The sequence below is a fragment of the Pan troglodytes genome, chromosome 4 (assembly GCF_028858775.2).
Source record: "Pan troglodytes isolate AG18354 chromosome 4, NHGRI_mPanTro3-v2.0_pri, whole genome shotgun sequence".
Taxonomy (NCBI): Eukaryota; Metazoa; Chordata; class Mammalia; order Primates; family Hominidae; genus Pan; species Pan troglodytes.
The window spans coordinates 53,497,158-53,521,494 of record NC_072402.2 but is presented as its reverse complement, the minus strand read 5'-3'; the positions used below and the strand labels follow the sequence as shown (position 1 = coordinate 53,521,494).

Here is a 24,337-nt window from a genome sequence, read left to right as displayed (position 1 = left end):
TTCCAGTACCTGTAGGCATCACCAGTGAAGGCTGCGAAACAGCAAAGCTGGCAGCCTGCGCCTTTCTCTGGGAGCTCCTTCCCAGGGAGGTACAGACCTGTTGCCGGCCTGAATGCACTTGTAGGAGGGGGCTAGAGACCCCAGTTAGGAGGTCTCACCCATTTAGGAGGAACAGGATCAGAGACCTGCTTAAAGAAGCAGTCTAGCTATGCTTTCATAGAGCAGCTGTGCTGTGCTGGGATACCGCTTCCACCCCTGGCCAACTTGGACTCTCCAAAGCCTGGAGCCTGGAATGGCTATGTCACCGAAACAGCAAAGATGGCGGCCTAACTCTCCCTCTGGGAGCTCTGTCTCAGGAAGTTCTCAAATCTCTGTCAGCCTGAGAACATGGGCAGGGTGGCTGGAGGCCCCAGTGGGGAGCTCCTGCCCGGGGAGGAGGAACAGATCAGGGGGCCACTTTAAAGAAGCAGCCCGGCCACATTTTGGTAGAACAACTGTGCTGTGCTGGGAGATCCCTTTTGTTTCTGGTCGGTTTGGACTCTCCAAAGTTCACAGGTTGGAACTGCTGAGTTATCCAAACAGCAAAGATGGCGGCCCTTCCCTCCCGCAAGGAACTCTGTCCCAGGTAGGGGGCGACACTGTTGCCAGTGGTTGGCTGGAATTCTAAGCCAGTGGGTCTTGTCCTGTGAGGCACTGTGGAAGTGGGGCCTGCGGACCATCACTGCTTAGCCCCCTCAATTCAGCCTTCTTCCTAGGGGTATGTACAGAGGTCCAACCTCCTGCCTTGACAGAGCTACAGTCACTATTTTCAGGAAGCCTGGAGCCTAAGTAGGTAGAGCTTCTGCGCCTCTGTGCATGCCTGAGTGGCTGCTCTGCCAAGAGTCCACACAGCTCTGTGTCAGACCAAAGGCCCTGGTGGAGTGGGTTTAGGAGGAGATCTCCTGACTCAGGGTTGCAAAGATCCATGGGAGAAGCATGGTTTCCCAGGGTCACACATTTGAATACTCACCACTTCCCTAGGTGGGGGAGGTTCCCCTGGCTCCATGTCGCTCCAGGGTGGGCTGTTGTGCTGTCTTGCTTTTCTTCATTCTCCAGGGGTCGAGTTGTTTCCTTGATTAGTCCCAATGCGAGTACCTGGATGTTTCAGTTGAAGGGGCTATATTTACTCGCCCCTTTGGTTGCTCTCCATGAGAGCCACGTACCCTAGCTGTTTCTAGTCGTCCATCTTGGCCTGAATCTAAGTAACTTTAATTTGGGCCATAAAGAGGCAATTGAAAAATTCCCAAAGTCACTTATTTCCTTGACTACACAAAGGAATTGTGGTATTGCTAAGCTGGATTTTCTAATAAAGATCAAAATCCTGATAGAACAAATATTTTTCAGACGAAATATTCATTCAATAATTTTTAAAGTACCACCTCTTTTAAAGCATTTGAAAGAGTAAATACCCCAAAAGAGTAGGTACTTAAAATGACAGAAAAATAATTCTCCCATGGGTACCTCCTGCCTTTGACAACCTTACAGACTCACAAGGGAGATTAAAACCTTTGCAAGTTGGCCAGGTGTGGTGGCTCACGCCTGTAATCCCAGGACTTTGGGAGGCTGAGGCGAGCAGATCACGAGGTCAAGAGATCGAGACCATTCTGGCCAACATGGTGAAACCCCGTCTCTATTAAAAATACAAAAATTAGCTGAGCGTGGTGGCGAGTGCCTGTAGTCCCAGCTACTTGGGGGGCTAAGACAGGAGAATTGCTTGAACCAGGGAGTCGGAGGTTGCAGTGAGCCAAGATTGCGTCACTGCACTCCAGCCTGGCAACAGAGTGAGACACCATCTCAAAAAAAAAAAAAAAAAAAAAAAAATCTGTACAAGTTTTGGCTAGAAATTGGCCAAATAGGAGTAGAAGCTAATAGAAACAGAATGCAGGCTGGGTGCAGTGGCTCACGCCTATAATTCCAGCACTTTGGGAGGCCAAGGTGGGCAGATCACTGAAGGTCAGGAGTTCAAGACCAGCGTGGCCAACATGGTGAAACCCCATCTCTACAAAAAATACAAAAATTAGCTGGGCATGGTAGTGAGCACTTGAAATCTCAGCTACTTGGGAGGCTGATGCCAGAGAATCACTTGAATCCGGGAGACAGAAGTTGCAGTGACCTGAGATCACACCATTGCACTACAGCCTGGGTAACAGAGCGAGACTGTCTCAAAAAAAAAAAGAAAGAAGGAAACAGAATGCAGAAAGAATAACAAGGGTAGAAATTTAGAAACAGTAGTAGAGAATGGAGAACACTGGAACTGTATTGGAGATACATGTAAGGGATAAGTGCAAGAGAGAATAGAGCAGGGGGAAATGACTGATCCCAAGCCCGCAGTTGAATGTTGCTGTTTCCACCCCCACAAACCATTCAGTGCTGGGCTTTTTATGAAGACAAGTCCTGGTGCTATTACAGATGATCCTTGGTTTGCAGTGAGGTTATGTCCCAATAAGCCTATCATATGTTGAAAATATCATCATGTAGAAAATGCATTTAATACACCTAGACTACTAAACATCATAGCCTAGCCTAGCCTACTTTAAATGTGTTCAGAACACTTACATTAACCTACAGTTGGGCAAAATCATCTAACACAAAGCTTACTTTATAATAAAGTTTTGAATAACTTATGTAATTCATTGAATAAGTACTGAAATGAAAAACAGAATGGTTTCACACCATGATAAAGTCAAAAATCCTAAGTCAAACTACTGTAAGTCAGTGACAGTCTGTGCCTAGATGAATAAGGCTGGCTGTTAGAGCTGGTCACAAGAGATAGTGGCTGGTGAATGGATAAAGCTAAGACTTTAGAGCCAGTTCAACGAGGGTTTAATTCCCAGTCGCTAATTATATGGCATTAGGAAAGTTTCTTAATCTCTCTGGGCCTCAGTTTCCAAATCTCTAAAATGGGACCAATAATTCTTATTTTTCTAACATGTAGTTAGGGTCACACCTAGCCTGGCTTTCTCTTTCTGGTTTAATATTCTTTGCATGTTGTTCATAAACTTTGAAAGACTGCTTAGTTGAGCGTGGATGGTTTTTAGAGCCAGAGACAGGGTCAGATCTGAATTCAAATACAACCATTACTACTTAATGTATAAATTTGAGGAAGTCATTTTATTTCTATTTCTTCAATTTTGTAGTGAAGAGTGAATCAACTGAAATGATAAAACAGTGGCCTTCAAGATCATATTCCCTACAATATATTTTCTCACAGTCTCCTATACAACATTGCAGGCTAAGCAGATATTATTGATCTTTTGTTTTTTGAGTCTTATTTTTAAGAGATTTATTGAATAATAGTAATAATTATACTAAGACTTATGTGCCAGGCTTCAAAGTAAGCATTTATGTATATTATCTTATATAATTTTCACAACAACCCTGAAGTGTAGATACTTTTATAATTTCCATTTTATAGATGGGAAGCCTGATGCTTAGAAAATTAAATAACTTGCTCCAGGTGACACAGACAGTAAGTGATGAAGCTGGGATTTGAACCCAGAAAATCTGACTTTAGAATCTCATAAGCACTATACTATACTGTCTTCCATGTGATTCTGATAACTTCCCTAAAGGCAGCTGCCCCACTCCCTTCCCATTGCTGCAAAGCATCCAGCACAGTACCCAGGCCCCAGCAGCCACTTAACAAATGTGGGCTCTATCTCTGCAGCCCATCTGCCAAGTGTTAGAGCTAAGGCCTGATGATATTTTTGCTTGCTGGAGCAAATCAGAAAAGAAATCTCTGTAAATGAAAACTTTTCTAAGTCCCTTCCTTTATAAATTGAACAGTAACTAATTCAAATTTCCAGAATAATATAATTTTGATATTGTCTTGAAGTTTGCTGTATTTTGATTTGGCTTGTATGCCATAAATATACCCAGTCGAATTTAGATGATTAGGAGGTATGATTTTAAACATATGAAACTGTCCCCTCTTTATCTTCTCTACACTATTATATTCTCTTCATGACACATATCACCACCAAACATATGTTTGTGTGTTTATTTTCTGCAACCCCTTCAGTAGTACATGTGCTACAGTAGAGAAGGGACTTAATCTGTTTTATTCCCTGCTGTATCTCCGGTACCTAAAATAATATGGAGTAGGTACTCAAAAAAATTTGTTTTATGGATAAAAATGTTTGTGTAAATTATGGGAAACTGACATTTAAATATTATTTTTCTTTCTAGCTTGGATTAGAAGAACAAGAAAGACTCCACCTACTATGGAGGTAAGACTACACAAGGAGGATATCATTTAGGAGTATATATTCCCAAGGATATACGAAGCTTCAGAAAAACTATGATGTATTTTCTCAAAGTGTTGATTTTATTCCATCATAGAAAATAACTTAAAACATTTTATAATAAATTAATATATAAACCTATATTAGTAATAAAATAATATATGATAAAATAAATGCTCATATTATGGAATATAACAAAATTTGTATAAATTTTAAAGTGAAATAATAAAAATTTAAAACAAAATTAAAACACTCTGTAGAAAGTCTGAACTTGGAGCAGTTTGCACCAGGTCATTTCCCCTGGGTCCTGGGGGTTCTCTGTGCCAATACTCAAGCTTTTGTGGAAAAGTTTGAGAAACACTGATTCTCTTTGTCCTGTCCAAATCATGCTCTTATGTTTCCCTTAATATTATATATTTAAATCCATCAAATATCCAAAGAAACTTTAAAATACAGAATTAGCAATTATTTTATAACAGTAATTATTAGTTGACTTTTTATTTAAAACTAAAAAATTTGTAGTCAGTGATAAACAATAAAAAAACATAGAAATGCTATGGTATATGTGTTTTACAACATAATTTTTATATAGATTATTTTATAAAAATTATAATTTTAATTTTAAAAATATGTAAAGACCTCTAAAGTTATTTTATAAGAAGTAATTTCATAAAAGGAGAGTCTCTAAATGCATTAGTGTACTGCCTTGTTTACTTTTTGTCTAGAGGCATTCCCTTTCTTCTACTATTTAGGACTTCCCTCCTCTCTTCTGTTGCCTATTCCGTCACTACTACAAGCCCTGATGACAACATAAATGGGCTCCAGTACTCAATCCCCATTTGTTGGGAAGTGGAGTGCTCTAGAGCAGAATAATGATGATACCTCAACTGGCATGCTTATGTTTACTTGCTCCATACATATTGTCATATACTGAACCCATTAATGTTCATTCGGCCAGGGTCTGACTGAGTACATCTCTTGACCCATTTCTAGCTTTGTATGTTGCTTCTGCCTTGGCCTACTTTTCGCAGACCCTTCTTTCCAACATTGATAAAATTTGGAATAAAAGCTGTTTTGGGGGGAAAAAATAAAAGGCAATGTGATCCAGGATTCAGAAGTATGCCCAGTAGTTTACAGTGAAGGATGGATTGAAGAGCCTTCTGATTCTCCTTCTCTTGGTCATAATAAGAGCTACTGTTATCATTTGCTTCATCCATCCTCAGAACTTTGAAAGCCTTATTCATAGAAACATTAATATGCAAAGTGATTAATGGAGGCAATTGCAATAGTTGGGCCTCGGGCACAACTTCTGTAAATTTTAGGTAATTTCAGCACCTCAAACAATCTCTAGCCAGAACACACCAAGTCCTTCCATCCCTGAGCTCACTCTTGTTAATTTTGATTATCCAAAATGAGCCCTCTTTTGTTGCCTCCCTTTAAGTGTACTATCAATCACATTGTTCTTTATGCTGCTTCGTACCCTCCCTAATACACACACACACACACACACACTCACACACTCACACTCACACACTCTTTTCCTTCCTCTTGGCCCTTTCCATTGTGTTTCAGGAATTTCTGTTTCTTTGTTAGCAAATTACCATTCACAATTAATATTTTCCTGGAAACTTTCTCTACCACAGAACCTCAACTGAAATCCGTCTATGCCTGCAAGATAGTGAGTTCCTTTTTTTCCTTGAAGTAAGTTGTGCTCACTTTCCCACGCCCCACATAAAGAAAGTGAGTTCAACTGCTTCTTGCTTCCCCAAATAGTCTTTGTTTGTGGACCCAAGAGAGTGGAGGACCTTTGTAATCCATGTATATTTCTCTGTACCTGACCATCATTTTTATGTTTGCCAACATCCAAGCCAGTCTACCTTACTGATGGTCGAGATTAGAACCTGGAATATGGTCTTCTCCTTTCAATGCTTTCCCAAATTTTAGCTTTCCAGTTCTTTGACTTTATCCATACTAGTATCCCTGCCTCAAGTGAACAACCACTTCATTAGGCACACTTTAGTTTTTATCAAACACAGTTCTTACCACTGTAACTTTTACACTCTTCAAATCCAAATTCTAGATACATCATATTAAGAGGAAAAAATTTTTCTTAATGTAAAGTAAAACATATATTTATAAACCATAACAAAAAAATAGCTTATTTAGTTATTAAGCTGTGAAATTATAAGGCAAATTCCACCCAGGTCAAGAAACACAACTTTGCCATCTACTTCAGCCCCATATATCCCATCCTAATCACAACCTTCTCTCTCTTGACAAAAGAAAACCTTAAGCCAACTTTTGTAGTAATCATTTCCTCTCATTTTAAATAGTTTTTTCACCTAAATGTACATTATAGTTTAGACTTGTCCATTTCGTAAAAACTTCGTATTTGTTTTAAATCTTTCAGTCTATCCTCTTCCATTTCTTTTACTTCCTTACAAATTTATGTGTTAAAATACCCAGCCCAGTTGGCCTACAGAGTTTGCCACAGTCTAGATTTTGCTGATCTTATGTTCCTGGTGCACTTCATCATGTTCCTCTGTCCACTCTCTTCCTTCCAAGTTGACAACTGGATCCAGAAACTGATTTTTTTTTTCAGATCTTTTAGTGAATACCCAACTCCAAATAAACTTCCTTTCATATCTCCTATATATTATTGCTAAAGGTTAGCCAGCAGCCATTAGAATGTCATTTACAACAGTATTAGAAAACATAGAATACTGTGGAATTTAGTGAGCAAAACATGTGCAAGATCTGTGTACTCAAAACTACAAAATGTTGGTAAGATACATTAAATAAGACCTAAATAAATGGGGAGAAGTATCTGTTCATGGATTGGAATGTACAATATTGCTAATGTATTCATTCTTCCCAAACTGATCCACAGTAGTTCTTATGCTTTTATTTTGCATCTGCATCACCTGAAAGACTTGTTAAAACACAGATTGCTGGACCCCAAGCTTAGAGTTTTTGATCCATTAGTTTTGAGGTAGGGCCTGAATATTTGCATTTATAACATGTTGCTGGATGATGCTGATGCTGATGGTTCATAGCCCATATTTTGTGAACCACTGATTTATAGATTTAATAAAATAAATATCCAGTTAAAACCATGTCAGACTTTTTTGATAGAAATCAACATGCTGATTTGAAAATATATTTGGAAATGTAAAAGACCTAGAATAGCTGAAAGCAGCCATGAAAAAGGAGATGAAAATTAAAGGGCTAATACTGTCTGACTTTAAGAATTACTTTAAAACTATAGTTATCTAGACAGTATGATACTGGCATTAGGATACTGGGTAAATAAATCAATGGAAAAAACAAAAGTCCAAAAAGTAGATACTGTACAACCAGTTGGTTTTTAACAATGACATCAAAACAACACAATTAGGAATGGAAAGTCTTTTTAGCAAATGGTTCTGGAATAACTTAATATCCATATGGGGAAAAATTGATCCCTACCTCACATCATACACAAATATTAATTTAAGATGGATCATAGACTAGACATAAAAGCCAAACTATTGTGCTTCTAGAAGAAAAAAACAATGGAATATCTTTGCAATTTTGAAGTAGACAGGAGACAGAACAATCTGTAAAGGAAAAATACAGATTAATCAGATTTAATCAGAATTAAATTCTAATGCTCATTATAAGAGAACATTAGGAAATCAAAAGACTAGGAGAAAATAATCATAGTACATATATCTGACAAAGTAATTGTATCTAGGCTATATAAAGAACACCTCAACTCAGTGTTATAAAAAAGAAGCTAACAAATATTGGGCAGAAATCTTGAACAAGCACTCTGTGAGACACGTTTTAAGTATATGAAAATATACTTAGCAACACTAGTAATCAGTGGAACCACAGTGAGATACCACTACACACCCATTAAAATGGCTTAAATTTAAAAGATTGACAACAGCCATCACTGGAGCACCCACAACTTTTATACAGTGCTGGTTGGGGTGAAAATGATACAATCATGTTTGAAAACTGACAGTTTGTTATAAAATCAAACATACATATACCCTGTGATCAAACAGTAATTCTCCCGGCCACCTTGAAAACTGAAGGGATCAATTTTTAGTCACACTTTCTGGGAGCTCTGGCCAACAGTAGGTCTAACGCCTTGGCATACTATGCAAGGCTTCCTGATTTGGGCCCAGCCCGACTTTCTAGCTTTGCCTTCTTAGGCTACCCTACTCTTCTCTACCCTACTCTACCCTACTCTTCAAGGAACTCCCTGCTGTTTCTCAAGTTTAATGTCTTCTCCTTCTCCCATCAACTGGCATACTCCTGCTTATGTTTAATTCCTTTTACAAGGCCCTTTAAAATCCTTGGTTGTTTTCCTCACCTTTTTTTTCCTCAACTTCTTAACTGATAGAGCTAATCACTACTTTCTCGGTATAACTACACTGCTGTGTACTCCTGTATAACTCTTTAAGTTCGGTATTAAAATTCTGTGTTTTATTTGTCCATATTTCTAACTATTAGCTGTTTGGCACAGGGATTATAACTTATTCATTTGTGTGTCATAAGCACCTAACACAGAGCCTGATTCATTATTGGTTTCATTGGCCATTATAGACTTAAAAATCTCAATACTATGTAATTACATGGTTTCTGTGAGATGGGTTTGAATTTCTATCAGCCAACTACAAAATAATGTTGTAAAAGTAAACATATTTCCAAATTGATTGTTGTCTGTATTTTGTTCATAGGAATTCACATTTACCTGCAGGTTACCAGTGAAGGCGGTCCCTTACTTAGGGTAGTTCAGCTTAGGATTTTTTAACTTCATGATGGTGAAAAAGCAATATGCATTCAGTAGAAACTATACTTCTGAGTACCCATACAGCCATTCTGTTTTTCACTTTCAATACAGTATTCAATAAATTACATGAGATATTTAACACTTTATTATTAAATAGGCTTTGTGTTAGATAATTTTGCCCAACTGTAAGCTAAAGTAAGCGTTCTGAGCATGTTTAAGACAGGTTAGGCTAAGCTATAATGTTTGGTAGGTTAAGTGTATCAAATGCATTTTGACTTAAGATATTTTCAATTTTGTGATGGGTTTATAAGGACATAACCCCATCATAAGTTGAGGAGCATCTGGTAATAGTTCAGCATGTGTTCTTCAGTGTTGTATAAGGTGAATTCACATTTCACAGAGCTAATGAGGTAGACTTTTCCTAGTCCTAACTCTATTCCATTAGAAGCCACTTATAGCAAATACTTTGAAATATTGCTTCTTTTTTTTATACTAACATAATAGGAAAAGTGTAAAGTTTTTTGTTTGAACAAGTGGTTACATTTATTGCCAATTTTTGACAAATTATATGGTTTAGTATAGGTTTACAGGCAGTAGAAAAAAGTTACAATATTAGAGTTCAGCCTACTTCATTTTTAATGTACATACTCCATAAAGAAGAAAGAGGAGATTCTAGAAACGAATAGAGAATGGAGTTGGAGATGGTGCTGCTGTTGGAGATGATGCTGCTGCGGTCTAAAAAAAGGTTGGGATGGCTGGATAGGACAACACATCATAGTATCTTGTTTACTTGACCATATTCTCAAATCTGGGCTGCAGGCTCCAAAGACTTACTTTTGTTCATGTCTAAGGTTGCTTGGCCCTAAAGGACATCACAGTGACTAAATGCATGTGAATTTGAGATGGTGGCCAATCCCCATGTATTAATTTACAGTAAGAAATGAAATTGGCACAGAAAAAAAAACAGGAGACTGCTTGGTAAATATGACATTGGAATAAGGGGAGTTAAGTAAAATAAATGTTTAATTGCCTCAGGCTTAAAATTTCATGTTGCATTCACCTTACAACAAGGATAGTCTGACCCCTAGCAATGGAAACATTTAAAGAGAATTGGCTACAATTTTCAATTCTATCTCTGTATCAGAAATAGCCTTACGAATTGTAATAGAAAAATTGCCAGGTACTGGTTAAGCCTCCTTTTCCCATGGACAGTGTTTTTATGGATTGCCAGCATTTGTCTCTGTGATTCTATTTTTTCTTTGCTTCTCGGTTCTGGTTGACATATTTCCTATGCCATGACAGTAGTTATACTCTGGTCAGATGTTACTGGCCCTGCAGCTATTTTTTTGTTTTATCCTTTTCCTATTTCTGCTCTGGCTTATGATGTGTTGATCTTATAGTTTAACATTCAGAGAGGAATCTTATTTCTGGATTTTTCAGGCCCATTTCAGTGTTGTCTCCAAATAACTGGCATTCATTGAGTAAGTTATCTGTGCCCAATATTACTAGGTTCATTTTATAAGTTACAGAATTAAAATGTCTTAAAATTGCCATTTTATGTATAGAATCCTACTTCCTGTTGACTTAAATTGCAAAGAGTGTATGTATGTATTTATGATTAAATGGACCTCCCACTCCTCACCCCAAACTTCACAATATCACTTTTATAACATAGTGGAAATGAATAAGAAAATTGCAGCATGTTCATACCTGTTTAACATCATTCATTAAAATGAATGAAAAAAAAAACTTAAGAATGAACTGGAGCTGTATGTTTTAACATGGATAAATCTCAGAGGCAATGATACTGAGCAAAAAAAAAAAAAAAAGCAGCTACAGAAGATGTCATACAATATACCTTTACATAAAGTTTGAAAGCAAGGAAAGTATAAAGCGCTTTCAAGTAAAGACAGTGGGCCAAACACGTAAGTTCACTCTCAAGTCTAATGAAAATGATAGTGAAGGAATTTATTTTAAAAGGCATAAACCCACAAGGTCATAGCAACGTGAGTATGCAAACCATCAATAAAGTTTTGGAGGCAGGAAAGCAGATGGACAAGAGGTAATGGATTTAGTGAAACTGAGAAGAATGAATCCTAATCTGGCAAGGGAGAAATCTGAGAAGTAATCCAATTTAAACCATAGAACCACAGAATGCTCAGTAACTGGCAGTGCCAGAAAACTCTGAAAGTGGAGTTTAAGCTCACACTAAAAACAATGACCTAGTTAAAAATCCGTTTAAGAAGCAATTAGATGCTAACCAATAAATATAGAAGAAATAACAGAGTTGGAAAGTCACCACTATTCAAGTGATAATTGGGAAAAAATTACCAGCAGATACTAAAATCATTGAATCAAACTCTGTTGGGGAGCAGGCTGTTTACATGGTCTAAAGGCATTTCCCTACAGATTACTTATCAATTACAAAAGGGGAAAAGGGACCTTTCTAGTAGACAAATCTGACAGATACCACCTTAACTAGATGGTCAGAAGTTGTACTAAGTAGGGCAGATTTATATTATATGTGCTTCTTTCTATGATGCACTGAGGATTAAACATTATTCACATAGTATTTTTTTTTAATTTTTGATTTTGTGGGTACTTAGTAGGTGTATATACTTAGAAAGTTCTTCAGATATTTTGATACGTGCATACAATGCGTAATGATCACATCAAGGTAAATGGGGTATTTATCACCTCAAGCATTTATCCTTTCCTTGTATTACAAACAATCTAATTATACTCTTTTAGTTATTTGAAATATACAATAAATTATTGACTGTAGTCACTCTGTTGTACTATCAAATACTAGATTTTATTCATTCTATCTAATTATATTTTTGTGCCCATTAACCATTCCCACTCCCCCTAACACCCACACTACCCTTCCCAGCCTCTGGTAATCATCCTTCTACTCTCTATCTCCATGAGTTCAACTCCCACAAATGAGTGAGAACATGTGAAGTTTATCTTTCTATGCCTGCCTTATTTCACTTAAAATAATGACCTCCAGTTCTATCCATGTTGTTGCAAATGACAGGATCTCATTCTTCTTTATGGCTGAATAGCACTTCACTGTGTGTATATATCACATTTTCTTTATCAGTTCATCTGTTGGTGGACATTTAGGTTGCTTCCAAGTCTTCACTATCCTGAATGGTGCTGCAGTAAACATGAGAGTACAGGTATCTCTTTGATATTCTGATTTCCTTTCCTTTGGATAAATATATATATACATATATACACACACACACACACACATATATATATACCTAGCAGTAGAATTGCTAGATCATATGGTAGTTCCATTTTTAGTTTTTTCAGGAACCTCCAAACTCTTCTCCATGGTGGTTGTACTAATTTACATTCCCACCAACAGTGTACAAGGGTTCCCTTTTCTCCACATTTTCATCAGCATTTGTTATTGCCCATCTTTTTGATAGAAGCCATTTTAACTGGGGTGACGTGATATCTCGTTGTAGTTTTGGTTTGCATTTCTATGATGATTAGTGATGTTGGAGCACTTTTTCATAAACCTGTTTGCCATTTGCATGTCTTCTTTTGGGAAATGTCTATCCAGATCTTTTGCTCATGTTTTAATCTGTTCATTAGATTTTTCCTATTGAGTTGTTTGAGTTCCTTATATATTCTGATTATTAATCCCTTATCATATGGGTAGTTTGCAAATATGTTCTCCCATTCTGTGAGTTGTCTCTTCACCTTGTTGATTGTTACTTTTGCTATACAGAAGCTTTTTAACTTGATGTGACCCCATTTGTCCGTTTTTGCTTTGATTGCCTATGCTTGTGGGGTATTTCTCTTTTTTTTAATTATGATTATTATTATTATTATACTTTAAGTTTTATGGTACATGTGCACAATGTGCAGGTTAGTTACATATGTATACATGTGCCATGCTGGTGCGCTGCACCCACTAACTCGTCATCTAGCATTAGGTATATCTCCCAATGCTGTCCCTCCCCCCTCCCCCCACCCCGCAACAGTCCCCAGAGTGTGATGTTGCCCTTCCTGTGTCTATGTGTTCTCATTGTTCAATTGCCACCTATGAGTGAGAAGATGCGGTGTTTGGTTTTTTGTTCTTGCGATAGTTTACTGAGAATGATGATTTCCAATTTCATCCATGTCCCTACAAAGGACATGAACTCATCATTTTTTATGGCTGCATAGTATTCCATGGTGTATATGTGCCACATTTTCTTAATCCAGTCTATCATTGTTGGACATTTGGCTTCGTTCCAACTCTTTGCTATTGTGAATAGTGCTGCAATAAACATACGTGTGCATGTGTCTTTATAGCAGCATGATTTATAGTCCTTTGGGTATATACCCAGTAATGGGATGGCTGGGTCAAATGGTATTTCTAGTTCTAGATCCCTGAGGAATCGCCACACTGACTTCCACAATGGTTGAACTAGTTTACAGTCCCACCAACAGTGTAAAAGTGTTCCTATTTCTCCACATCCTCTCCAGCACCTGTTGTTTCCTGACTTTTTAATGATCGCCATTCTAACTGGTGTGAGATGGTATCTCATTGTGGTTTTGATTTGCATTTCTCTGATGGCCAGTGATGGTGAGCATTTTTTCATGAACAGACACTTCTCAAAAGAAGACATTTATGCAGCTTATGGGGTATTTCTCAAGAAATCTTTGCTCAGTTCAGTGTCCTAGAGAGTTTCCCCCAATGTTTTCCTTTAGAAATTTCATAGTTTGAGGTCTTAAAGTCTTCAATCCATTTTGGTTTGATTGCTGTTTATGGTGAGAGATGGGGGCCTCATTTCATTCTTCCACATATACATATCCAGTTTTCCCAGCACCATTTATTGAAGAGACTGTCCTTTCCCTAATGTATGTTCTTGATACCTTTGTTGAAATTGAGTTCACTGTAGATGTGTGGATTTGTTTCTGGATTCTCTAATCTATTCCATTGGCCTGTGTGTCTGTTTATATGCCAGTACCATACTGCTTTGGTTACTGTCACTGTATAGTGTAATTTATGCCAGGTATTGTGATTCCCCCAGTTTTGTTCTTTGTGCCCAGGATAGCTTTAGCAATTCTTGGGTCTTCTGTGGTTCCATAATAATTTTAGAATTTTTTTTCTATTTCTGTGAATGTCATTGGTATTTTGATAGGATTTGCATTGAATCTGTAGATTGCTTTGGGTAATATGGACATTTTTAACAATATTTATTCTTCCAATTCATGAACATGTAATATCCTTCCCTTTTGCCTGTGTCCTCTTCATTTTCTTGCATCAATGTTTTATAGGTTTCATTGTACAGATCTTTCACTTCTTGGTTAAGTTAAATCCTAGGCATTTAGTTTTGTTTGTAGCTATTGTAAATGGGATTACTTCCTTGATTTCAGATTGTTTGCTGGTGGCATATAGAAATGCTATTGATTTTGTATGTTGATTTTGTGTACTGCAACCTTACTGAATTTGTTTATCAGTTCTAATAGTTTTTTGGTGAAGCCTTTAGGTTTTTCCAAATACAAGATTATATTGCCTACAAACAAGGATAATTTGACTTCTTCCTTTTCAATTTGGATGACCTTCATTTCTTTCTATTGTCTGATTGCTCTAACTAGGACTTCCAATATTATATTGAATAACAATAGTAAAAGTGGGAATTCTTGTCATGTTTTAGATCTTAGAAGAAAGGCTTTCACTGTTTCTCTATTCAGTGTGGTTAGGCTTTGTGTCCCCACCCATATCTCATCTTGAATTGTAATCCCCAGGTGTTTAGGAAAAGACCTAGTAGGAAATAATTGGATTATGGGGGTTGTTTTCCCCATGCTGTTCTCATGATAGTGAGTAAATTCTCATGAGATCTGATGGTTTTATAAGTGGTAACTTTTCCTGTGCTGACACACACCCTCTCTTGCCTGCCACCATGTAAGACATCCCTCTTTCCCTTCCATCATAGTTGTAAGTTTCCTGAGGCCTCCCCAGCCGTGCAGAACTGTGAGTCAATTAAACCTCTTCTTTTAATAAATTACCTGGTCTCAAGTATGTCTTTATCGCAGTGTGAAAAATGGACTAATACAAGTATGACACTAGCTGTGGGTCTGTTGTATATGGCTTTTATTGTTTTGAGGTATGTTCCTTCTATACTCAGTGTATTAAAGGTTTTTATCATGAAAGGATGTTGAATTTTATCAAATGCTTTTCCAGCATCAATTGAATGATCATAGAGTTTTGTCCATCCTTCTGTTGATATGATTTGCATATGTTGAACCATCTTTGCATCCCTAGGATAAATCCTACTTAGTCATGATGAATGATCTTTTTAATATGTTGTTGAATTTGGTTTGCTAGTATTTTGTTGAGGATTTTTGCATCAGTGTTCGTCAGGGATATTGGCCTATAGTTTTCTTTTCTTCTTCTTCTTCTTCTTTTTTTTTTTTTAATGTATCTTTGTCTGCTTTTGATATCAGACAAAGATTTGGTATATTGACCTACTAGAGTGAGTTTGGAAGTATTCCCTCCTCCATTTTTCGGACTAGTTTGAGGAAGATTAATATGAATTCTTCTTAAAACGTTTGGTAAAGTTCAGCAGGGAAGCCATTGGTTCCTGGGCTTTTCTTTGCTGGGAGACTTTATTATGGTTTCAATCTTATTCTTATTGGTTTGTTCAAGTTTTGGATTTCTTTATGGTTCAATCTCAGTAGGTTGTATGTGTCTAGGAATTTACCCATTTCTTCTAGGTTTTCCAATGTATTGGCTTATAGTTGCTCATAGTAGCCTTCTTATGATCTTTTGAATTTCTGTGTTATTGTAATGTCTCCTTTTTCATGTCTTTTTTTTTTGTATTTTGGTGTTCTGTCTTTTTTCTTAATCTGGCTAAAAGTTTGTTGATTATGTGTATCTTTTAAAAATGACTTTTCTCGTTGTTGGTCTTTTGTATTCTTCATATTGTTTTCTTCAAATTTCATTTGTTTCTGCTTTGATTTTTATTATTTCTTTTCTTCTACTAATTTTGGGTTTGGTTTCCTTTTGCTTTTGTAATTCTTTAACTTTCATTGTCAGGTTAGTTGAAGTTTTTCTACTTTTTTGGTGTAGGCTCTTATAGCTATAAATTTTTCTCTTTGTACTGCTTTCTCTGTATCCCATAGGTTTTGGTATGTTGTGTTTCCATTTTCATTTGTTTCAATAAATTTTTCAATTTCCCCTTTAAATTCTTCATTGACCCACTGATCTTTCAAGGAGCATATTAATTTCCATGTGTTTGTATAGTTTCCAAAATTCCTCTAGCTATTGATTTCTAGTTTTATTCCATTGTGGTCAGAGAAGATACTCGAGATGATTTCAACTGTTTTGAAATTTTTAAGAGCTGTTTTGTGGCCTAACGTATAGTCTGTCCTTGAGAATGATCCATGTGCTTAACGAGAAGCATGTGCATTCTGCAGCTGTTTGATGAAATATTCTGTAAATATCTATTAGGCCCATTTGGTCTGTAGTGCAGATTAAGTCCAGTGTTTCTTTGTTGATTTTCTGTCTGGATGTTCTTTCCAGTACTTAAAGTGGGATGTTGAAGTCTCCAGTTATTTATTTATTATTTATTTATTTATTTAAGATGGGGTCTCACTCTGTCACCCAGGCTGCAGTGCAGTGGCATGATCTTGGCTCACTGCAACCTCCACCTCCTAGGCTTAAGCGATCCTCCCACCTCAGCCCCCCAAGTAGCTGGGACCACAGGTGCTCGCCACTACACACAGCTAGGTTTTTTTTGTTTGTTTTTTTGTCTTTTTTTTTGAGACAGAGTCTCACTCTGTTGCCCAGGCTGGAGTGCAGGGGCACGATCTCAGGTCACTCCAAGCTCTGCCTCCTGGGTTTACACCATTCTCCTGCCTCAGCCTCCCGAGTAGCTGGGACTACAGGCACGTGCCACCACGCCCGGCTAATTTTTTGTATTTTTAGTAGAGACTGGGTTTCACCATGTTAGCCAGGATGGTCTCAATCTCCTGACCTCGTGATCTGCCCGCCTCGGCCTCCCAAAGTGCTGGGATTACAGGTGTGAGCCACCGTGCCCAGCCTAGTTTTTTTGTATTTTTTGTAGTAGAGACAGCGTTTCTGCATGTTGCCCAGGCTGGTCTTGAACTCTTGAGTTCAAGATGTGCCCACCTTGGCCTCCCAAAGACCTGGGATTACAGGCGTGAGCCATGGCTCCTGTCCTGCAGTTATTTTTGTATTGGGGTCTGTCTCTTTAGCTCTAATAATATTTGCATTATATATGTGAGTGCTCCAGAGTTGGGTGGATATATATTTATAGTTCTTATGTCTTCTTGCTGAATTGATCCCTGTATCATTATATAATGACCTTCTTTATCCCCCCCCCCCCTTTTTTTTTTTTTTTTGAGACAGAGTCTCTCTCTGTCACCAGGCTAGAGTGCTATGGTGCCATCTCGGCTCACTGCAACCTCTGACTCCCTGGTTCAAGCAATTCTCCTGCCTCAGCCTCTCGAGTAGCTGGGATTGCAGGCTTGCACCACCATGCCCAGCTAATTTTTGTATTTTTAGTAGAGATGGTGTTTCACCATGTTGGCCGGGATGGTCTCGATCTTCTGACCTCGTGATCCACCCACTTCAGCCTCCCAAAGTGCTGGGATTACAGGCATGAGCCACTGCACCCAGCCCTTTATCTCTTTTTATAGTTTTTGTCTTAAAATCTATTTTGTCTGATATAAGTATAGCTACTCCTGCTCTTTTTTGATTTCCATTTGCATAAAATATCTTTTTCCATCCTTTTATTTTCAGGCTATATGAGTCTTTATACGTGGTGTGTTTCTTGTAGACAACAGATTGTTGGGTCTTGTTTTTTAATTCATCAGCTAATTTGTCTTTTAATAGAGAATTCATGCTATTTACATTTAATGTTTTTATTGATAAGGACTTACTCTTGACATTTTGTTGTTTCATGGTTGTTTTGTGGGTTTCTCTTCCTTCTTTCCTTTCTTCCTGTCTCCCTTTTAGTGAAGGGGATTTTCTGTGGTGGTTATGTTTTAGTTTATTCTTTTTTTTTTTTTTTTGTATCTGTTGTATGTTTTTACATTTGAGGTTACCATGGAACTTGCAAATACTGTCTTATAACCCATTACTGTAAACTGCCGACAACTTAACACTGATTGCACAAACAAACAGGGGAAGAGAAAACTAATAAAAACTGTACACTTTAACATGTCCCCTCTGTTTCTTAAGTTTTGTTTCAATTTATATCTTACTCTACTGTCTTGAAAGATTATTGTAGTTATTATTTTTGATCAGTTCATCTTTTAGTCTTTCTCCTCATCATATGAATAGTTCACAAATATTACAGCAAAATTGGAGTTTTACAATATTCTATATTATTCTGTTTATTTACTATTACTAGTGAGTTTGTTACCTTCAGATGATTTGTTGTTGCTCATTAACATGCTTTTCTTTCTGATTGAAGAACTCCCTTTTATATTTTTTGTAGGAGAGGTCTGGTGTTGAAATTTCTTAGCTTTGTTTATTTTGTAAAGTCTTTATTTCTCCTTCATGTTTGAAAGCTATTTTCACTGGGTATTCTATTCTAGGATGATATGGTTTGGCTGTGTCCCCACCCAAATCTCATCTTGCATTGTAGTTCCCATAATCCCCAGGTGTTGTGGGAGGGACCCAGTGGGAGGTAATTGAATCATAGGGGTGGTTACCTCTGTGCTGATCTCATGATAGTAAGTGAGTTCTCACACAATCTGATGGTTTTATAAGGGGTTTTCCTCCTTTTGCTTGTCACTTCTTCCTGCCATCATGTGAAGAAGGACATGTTTGCTTCCCCTTCTGGCATGATTGTAAGTTTTCTGAGGCCTCCCCAGCCATGCTGAACTGTGAGTCAATTAAATCTCTTTCCTTTAGAAATTACCCATTCTCAGGTATGTCTTTATTAGCAGCATAAGAACAACTAATACATAGGATTAAAGTTTTTTTTTTCCCTTCAGTACATTAAATGTGTCATGCCACTCTCTCCTGGCACATAAGATTTCCACTGAAAAGTCTGCTGCCAAGTGTATTGGAGCTCCATTGTATGGTATTTCTTCTTGCTACTTTTAGGATCCTTTCTTTATCCTTAACCTTTGGGAGTTTGATTATTAAATGTCTTGAGGTAATCTTATATTTGGGTTAAATCTGCTTGGTATTCTATAACCTTTTTATACTTGAATATTGATATCTTTCTTTGGGCTTGGGAAGTTCCTTGTTATTTTACCTTTGAATAAACTTTCTTCCCCTATCTTTCTACCTCCTATTTGAGACCAGCAACTCTTAGATTTGTCCTTTTGAGGTTATTTTCTAGATCATGTAGGCATGGTTCCTTGTTTTTTATTCTTTTTTCTCTTGTCTCCTCTGACTGTATATTTTCAAATACCCTGTCTTTAGGCTCACTAATTCTTTCTTCTGCTTATCATTTCTGCTGTTAAGAGACTCTGATGCATTCTTCAGTATGTCAATTGCATTTTTCAACTCCAGAATTTCTGTTTGATTCTTTTTAATTATTTTAATGTCCTTGTTAAATTTATCTGATAGAATAGTGAATTCCTCCTCTGTGTTATCTTGAATTTCATTGAGCTTCCTCAAAATAGCTATTTTGAATTCTCTGTCTGAAAGGTCACATATCTCTGTCTCTCTAGGATTCTTTACTGGTGCTTTATTTAGTTCCTTTGATGAGGTTTTGTTTTCCTGGATGGTCTTGATGCTTGTGGACATTCATCGGGTCTGGGCATTGAAGAATTTGGTATTTATTGTAATCTTCACAGTCTAGGCTTGTTTGCACCTGTCCTTCTTGGGAAGGCTTTCCAAGTATTTGAAAGCACTTGAATGTTGTAATCTAAGTTTTTAGTCACTGCATCTGTATCTGCATTAGTGGGGACTCAAAGCCCAGTAATGCTCTGGTTCTTGCAGACTTGTAGAAGTATTGTCTTGGTGGTCTTGGATAAGATTTGGAAGAATTCTCTGGATTACCAGGCAAAGGCTCTTGTTGTCTTCCCTTACTTTCTCTCAAACAGTCTCTCCCTGCGTGTTACCACCAGTGATGTTCACTCAAGGCCCTAGGGCTCCACAGTGAGCAGGTGATGAAGCCGGGCAGGCTTGTATTCTTTTCTTCAGGGAGGTGAGTTCCTTGGTTCCAGGTGGATCTAGAGATGCCAAGCAGGAGCCAGGGCCTGGAGTCTAGAACCTTAGGAATCTATCTGTTGCTCTGTTCTACTGTGGCTGAGCTGGCACCGGAGCCAGAAGAGGAAGTTCTTCCCACTCTTCTCTCCCCTTTCCACAAGCTAAGGAGTTCTCCCCATGGCCACCACCACCCCAGGCTCATGGCAAGTACTGCCAGGCTACTGCTGATGTTTATTTAAGGCCCAAGAGGGTTCTTCCATCAGTTTGTGGTGGATGCTGCCAGGCCTAGGACTCTCCCTTCAGGGCAGTGGGCTTTCTTCTGGCCCAGGGCAGGTCCAACATTACTTTCCAAGAGCCAAGGCCTAGAATCAAGGACCCCAGGAGACTGCTTGATGCTCTGCCTGACTGTGGCTGAACTGCTGCCTAAGATGATTTTTGATTCTTATGAAGGTGATCTTTTGGTGTGAATAGTTTTTCAATTTGGTGTTCCTGCAGTGAGGATGATTAATGGAGGCTTCTATTTGGACCTCTTGCTCCCCTCTCCTCTTATAGTATTCTTGCTAATAATTCATAACCTTAATCTAACCAGAAGGAAAAAAACCGGAAAGAAACAACTGGAAATCCTAAATTGGGAGACTCTCATTTCATAAAACACCAGGCTTGTCATGTCAGTGACATGAATGACTAAAAAGGACTGATACATGACAACTAAATGTAACATGTTATCCTAGATTGGAGAAAAAACTTTGCTGTAAGGAAAAGTATTGAGGTAACCGGTGAAGTTTGAAGAGGAACCTTATTAAATAATAGCATTATATCAATTTTAAATCTCCTAGATTCCCTTTGTGATATCGTACAACGAGACAACTGCCTCTTCTCTATCCATTTCAAAACTAGAAATTTACTCATGGGAAAGAGAAAATAGTCCAGACTATGTAGCACTGCTTTCCTAATTTGAGAGAAGATATACCATTCTGAAAAACAGAGGAATTAAATGAACATGTACATACTGAAAATGAGACCTCTAGATCTTTTTCCCTACTGGGTTTTCAAATGAAGACAAACAGGCCTTTATGCTTCAGGCAGAGTATTAGAAGATTTGTCTTTGCGGACTCTTACCAACCAAGAAAAAGGACCTGAAACCCTTATTAGGTTATAGTGAAACTGAGCTTGCAACAAGCTTCACCTGTGGCATCAAAGTTTCCAGCTAGATTTACCTAGGAACACTAGACATCTGAGAAATGAAAAACAGAGACCCATACAAATAAATAGGGTAAAACACTTGGATAAAACAGACTACTTAAAAACTTAAAATAACTGCTGTCCTCGGTGATTCAAGAAGTTACTACAGTCATGAAATGAGAACTTAATGTTCCAAAATAAAAGGAATATTTAACAAAAAGGAGTACTTGGAAAAATAAAAATATAATAGAAATGAAATGTTTAACTGAAGGGTTAGAACCTTCTATTCAATTTCCTGTAACATAGGGCAGAAAGAAACAGAAAATAGAAAAGAAAAATTAGAGGACTAGTAATACTAGAAGCTAGAAGACAGAGAAGTAACAATGCTTTCAACATTCTAACAGTTCTAGTCTAGAATTCTATACTTAGTTTTATGATTTAAGCTTGAATGTAGGCTAAACACGTTTTAGACATGCAAAGTCTCATAGAATTATCTCCTACAAACCCTTTCTCACAAAGTGACTAAAGGAGTAAACAAAGAAAAAGGGAGGGGTGAGATCCAAGAAATAAAACTGCAGCATTGGCAAAGGGTACTAGAGTATGAAAGGCAACCAGTCCAGGCAGAGTGAATGGAGAGATTTTTTTCCCCAAAAACATGAAATACATAGAGTACCTGATACATCTGAACATACCAAGTGGGGCTGAATTATCGATAAGTACATGGGAAATAAACAAAATTCATTTATTTGCGGAAAAAACTTGGGAAGGAAAAGGAAAAATAATCATTTTCTACTACATAACTCACTTGTTGACAGTGTTTACTCATAATATGTGAATCCACAACTATACTAGGGTATTAGGGAACACAAAGAATAAGGCAAACCCTCATTTTCAAAAATGAGAAGTTAATATATAGTGCCTAAAACTGAAAAAATAACTAACAGTTTTAAAATATTAGTTAGCTATTATGGAGTGTTTAAGTGCAGAGCCTGCTTTGTAACTGTCAGACACTTTTAAGGCTCCTTGGTTTGGCCTATACTATGACCATAAACATCAGCTTAAAGAATATAAAGTATTGCTTTTGAGAAGAGGGAACTATTATTTGTCATAACAAGCCTTTTAGAATGAGATGGCCCTACAATAAAAAGATGTATAATTTTTTTAAGAGACAGGGTCTTGCTCTGTTGCCCAAGCTGGAGTGCAGTGGCACTGTCATAGCTTACTGCAGTCTTGAACTCCTGGGCTCAAGAGTTCCTCCCACTTCAGCCTCCCAAGTAGCTGGGGCTGCAGGTGCACACTACCATGCCTGGCTAACTTTTTTTGATTTTGTAGAGATGGGGTTTCACTGTGTTGCCTAGGTTTATCTGCAACTGTTAGACTCAAGCGATCTTCCCACCTCAGCCTCCCATAGTGCTGGGATTATAGGCGTGAGCCACCGTGCCCAGCCCAATGCATATGATTGACTTTTTTTTAAAAAAAAGAATGTTAAAAAGCACATATACAATGATATGGATGAGCAGTGGCAATTTTTTTCGGCAGAGTATCAGATAGCAAATATTTTAGGGTTTGTGACCCAAATGGTCTCTGTTGAAACTACTAAGCTCTGCCATTGTAGTATGAAAGCAGTTATAGATGGTATGTAAATGAGTAAGTGTGGCTATATCCAATAAAACGTTATTTACAGAAACAGTTGGCAGGTGGATCCTAGTTTGTCAATCCTGGTAATGATCAATGGTTTTCAAATTGGGATGCCTATACCACTGGATACACAAAGACTTCCTATGGGATATACCATTATGAATAGCTTTAAAAAATTAATTTCCTCATTCTCTCTTTCTATATGGAGTCCTTCCTAAAAACTATCTACCTGAGAACTCCTCCTGGTCTGCCAGTTCTCCTTTCTCACTTCTTTCAAAATCATCTGTCTCCCACTTTTCAGAAGAAAAGCTTACCCCTTTTCCGTACTAAATCTTACTATGGTGTCTTGCCTTGCAGTTTAAAAATCTCCCGGGCACCACACAAGGAGACAATTGGACAGTGAATCTCTCTTGAGGGATAGTCCTTTGAGAGCAAAGCAAAGAAAGCATCAATAAAAATTAGTGAAGGGGTAATACATTATTTCATGCAGGCAACAAACTCATGGCCAGGCTCCGTGCCTTATATTATAGTTTCTCTGTCTACCTAGCTAGCTAGCTGTCCATTTATCTATCTTAAAATTAAAATTCACAAGTGAGAAAGTTGTCATGGGGATGCATAATAACACGTTTATTTGAATTTTAAAATTAAGTCAGACTTTTTCTGACAGATAGTAAGTCAGATTTGGCTGGTTGAGTTTGACAATGAGGACTAGCCTTGCCAATTAAGTTATATTGTTATATTCTCTGTGTATTGAGTAAGCTGAACTGCAGCTCCAAGGCTTTGACAAAAATATACTTAAAGCATGCATTCAGTATACAATAAGCTAGAAAATGTGTCCTTTGTCATTACTTAAGTGTCAACTGAAATGTGCAAGATGGTGCATAGTTTTTCAAAAGTCTTTGAAGATAAAATGTGCAAAAAACGAAGAAAAAACACTGCTACTGTTATTTATGGATATATAGAGATATTGTAAAAGTATGAAAACATTCATGAAAATGATAGATGAGAAACCGGGTAGCTATTATCTCTGGGGAAGGAAAATGTTGGGGTTCACAGTCATGGAGAGCTTTGGTCATGTCTGTAGTGTTTTATTTCTTAAGTTGGATGGTGGGTTATAGGTGTATGTTATTAGTTATGTTTATTTTTAACACATGAAATACTTTATTTTAAAAGAATATACCGAAACCTTATAATTATATATTTTAAAAGAACATATTGGGTCCCTGATAGAAAAACAAGTTACTCAGGATAAACTGAAAAATGGGATACTTGAAATTTGAAAGTACCAAAAGCACTGGAGGA

General features: G+C 37.5%; 1 protein-coding gene across 1 annotated transcript in view; it reads left to right on the top strand.

Annotated features, from left to right (window-relative positions):
* NDUFAF2 (NADH:ubiquinone oxidoreductase complex assembly factor 2) overlaps nt 1–24,337 on the top strand; it is a 209,852-nt gene that overhangs the window by 151,456 nt on the left and 34,059 nt on the right. The window contains exon 3 of the mRNA XM_517748.7: nt 4,228–4,268. Coding sequence (XP_517748.2) covers nt 4,228–4,268 — 41 coding nt within the window. The remainder of the gene's footprint in view (nt 1–4,227; nt 4,269–24,337) is intronic.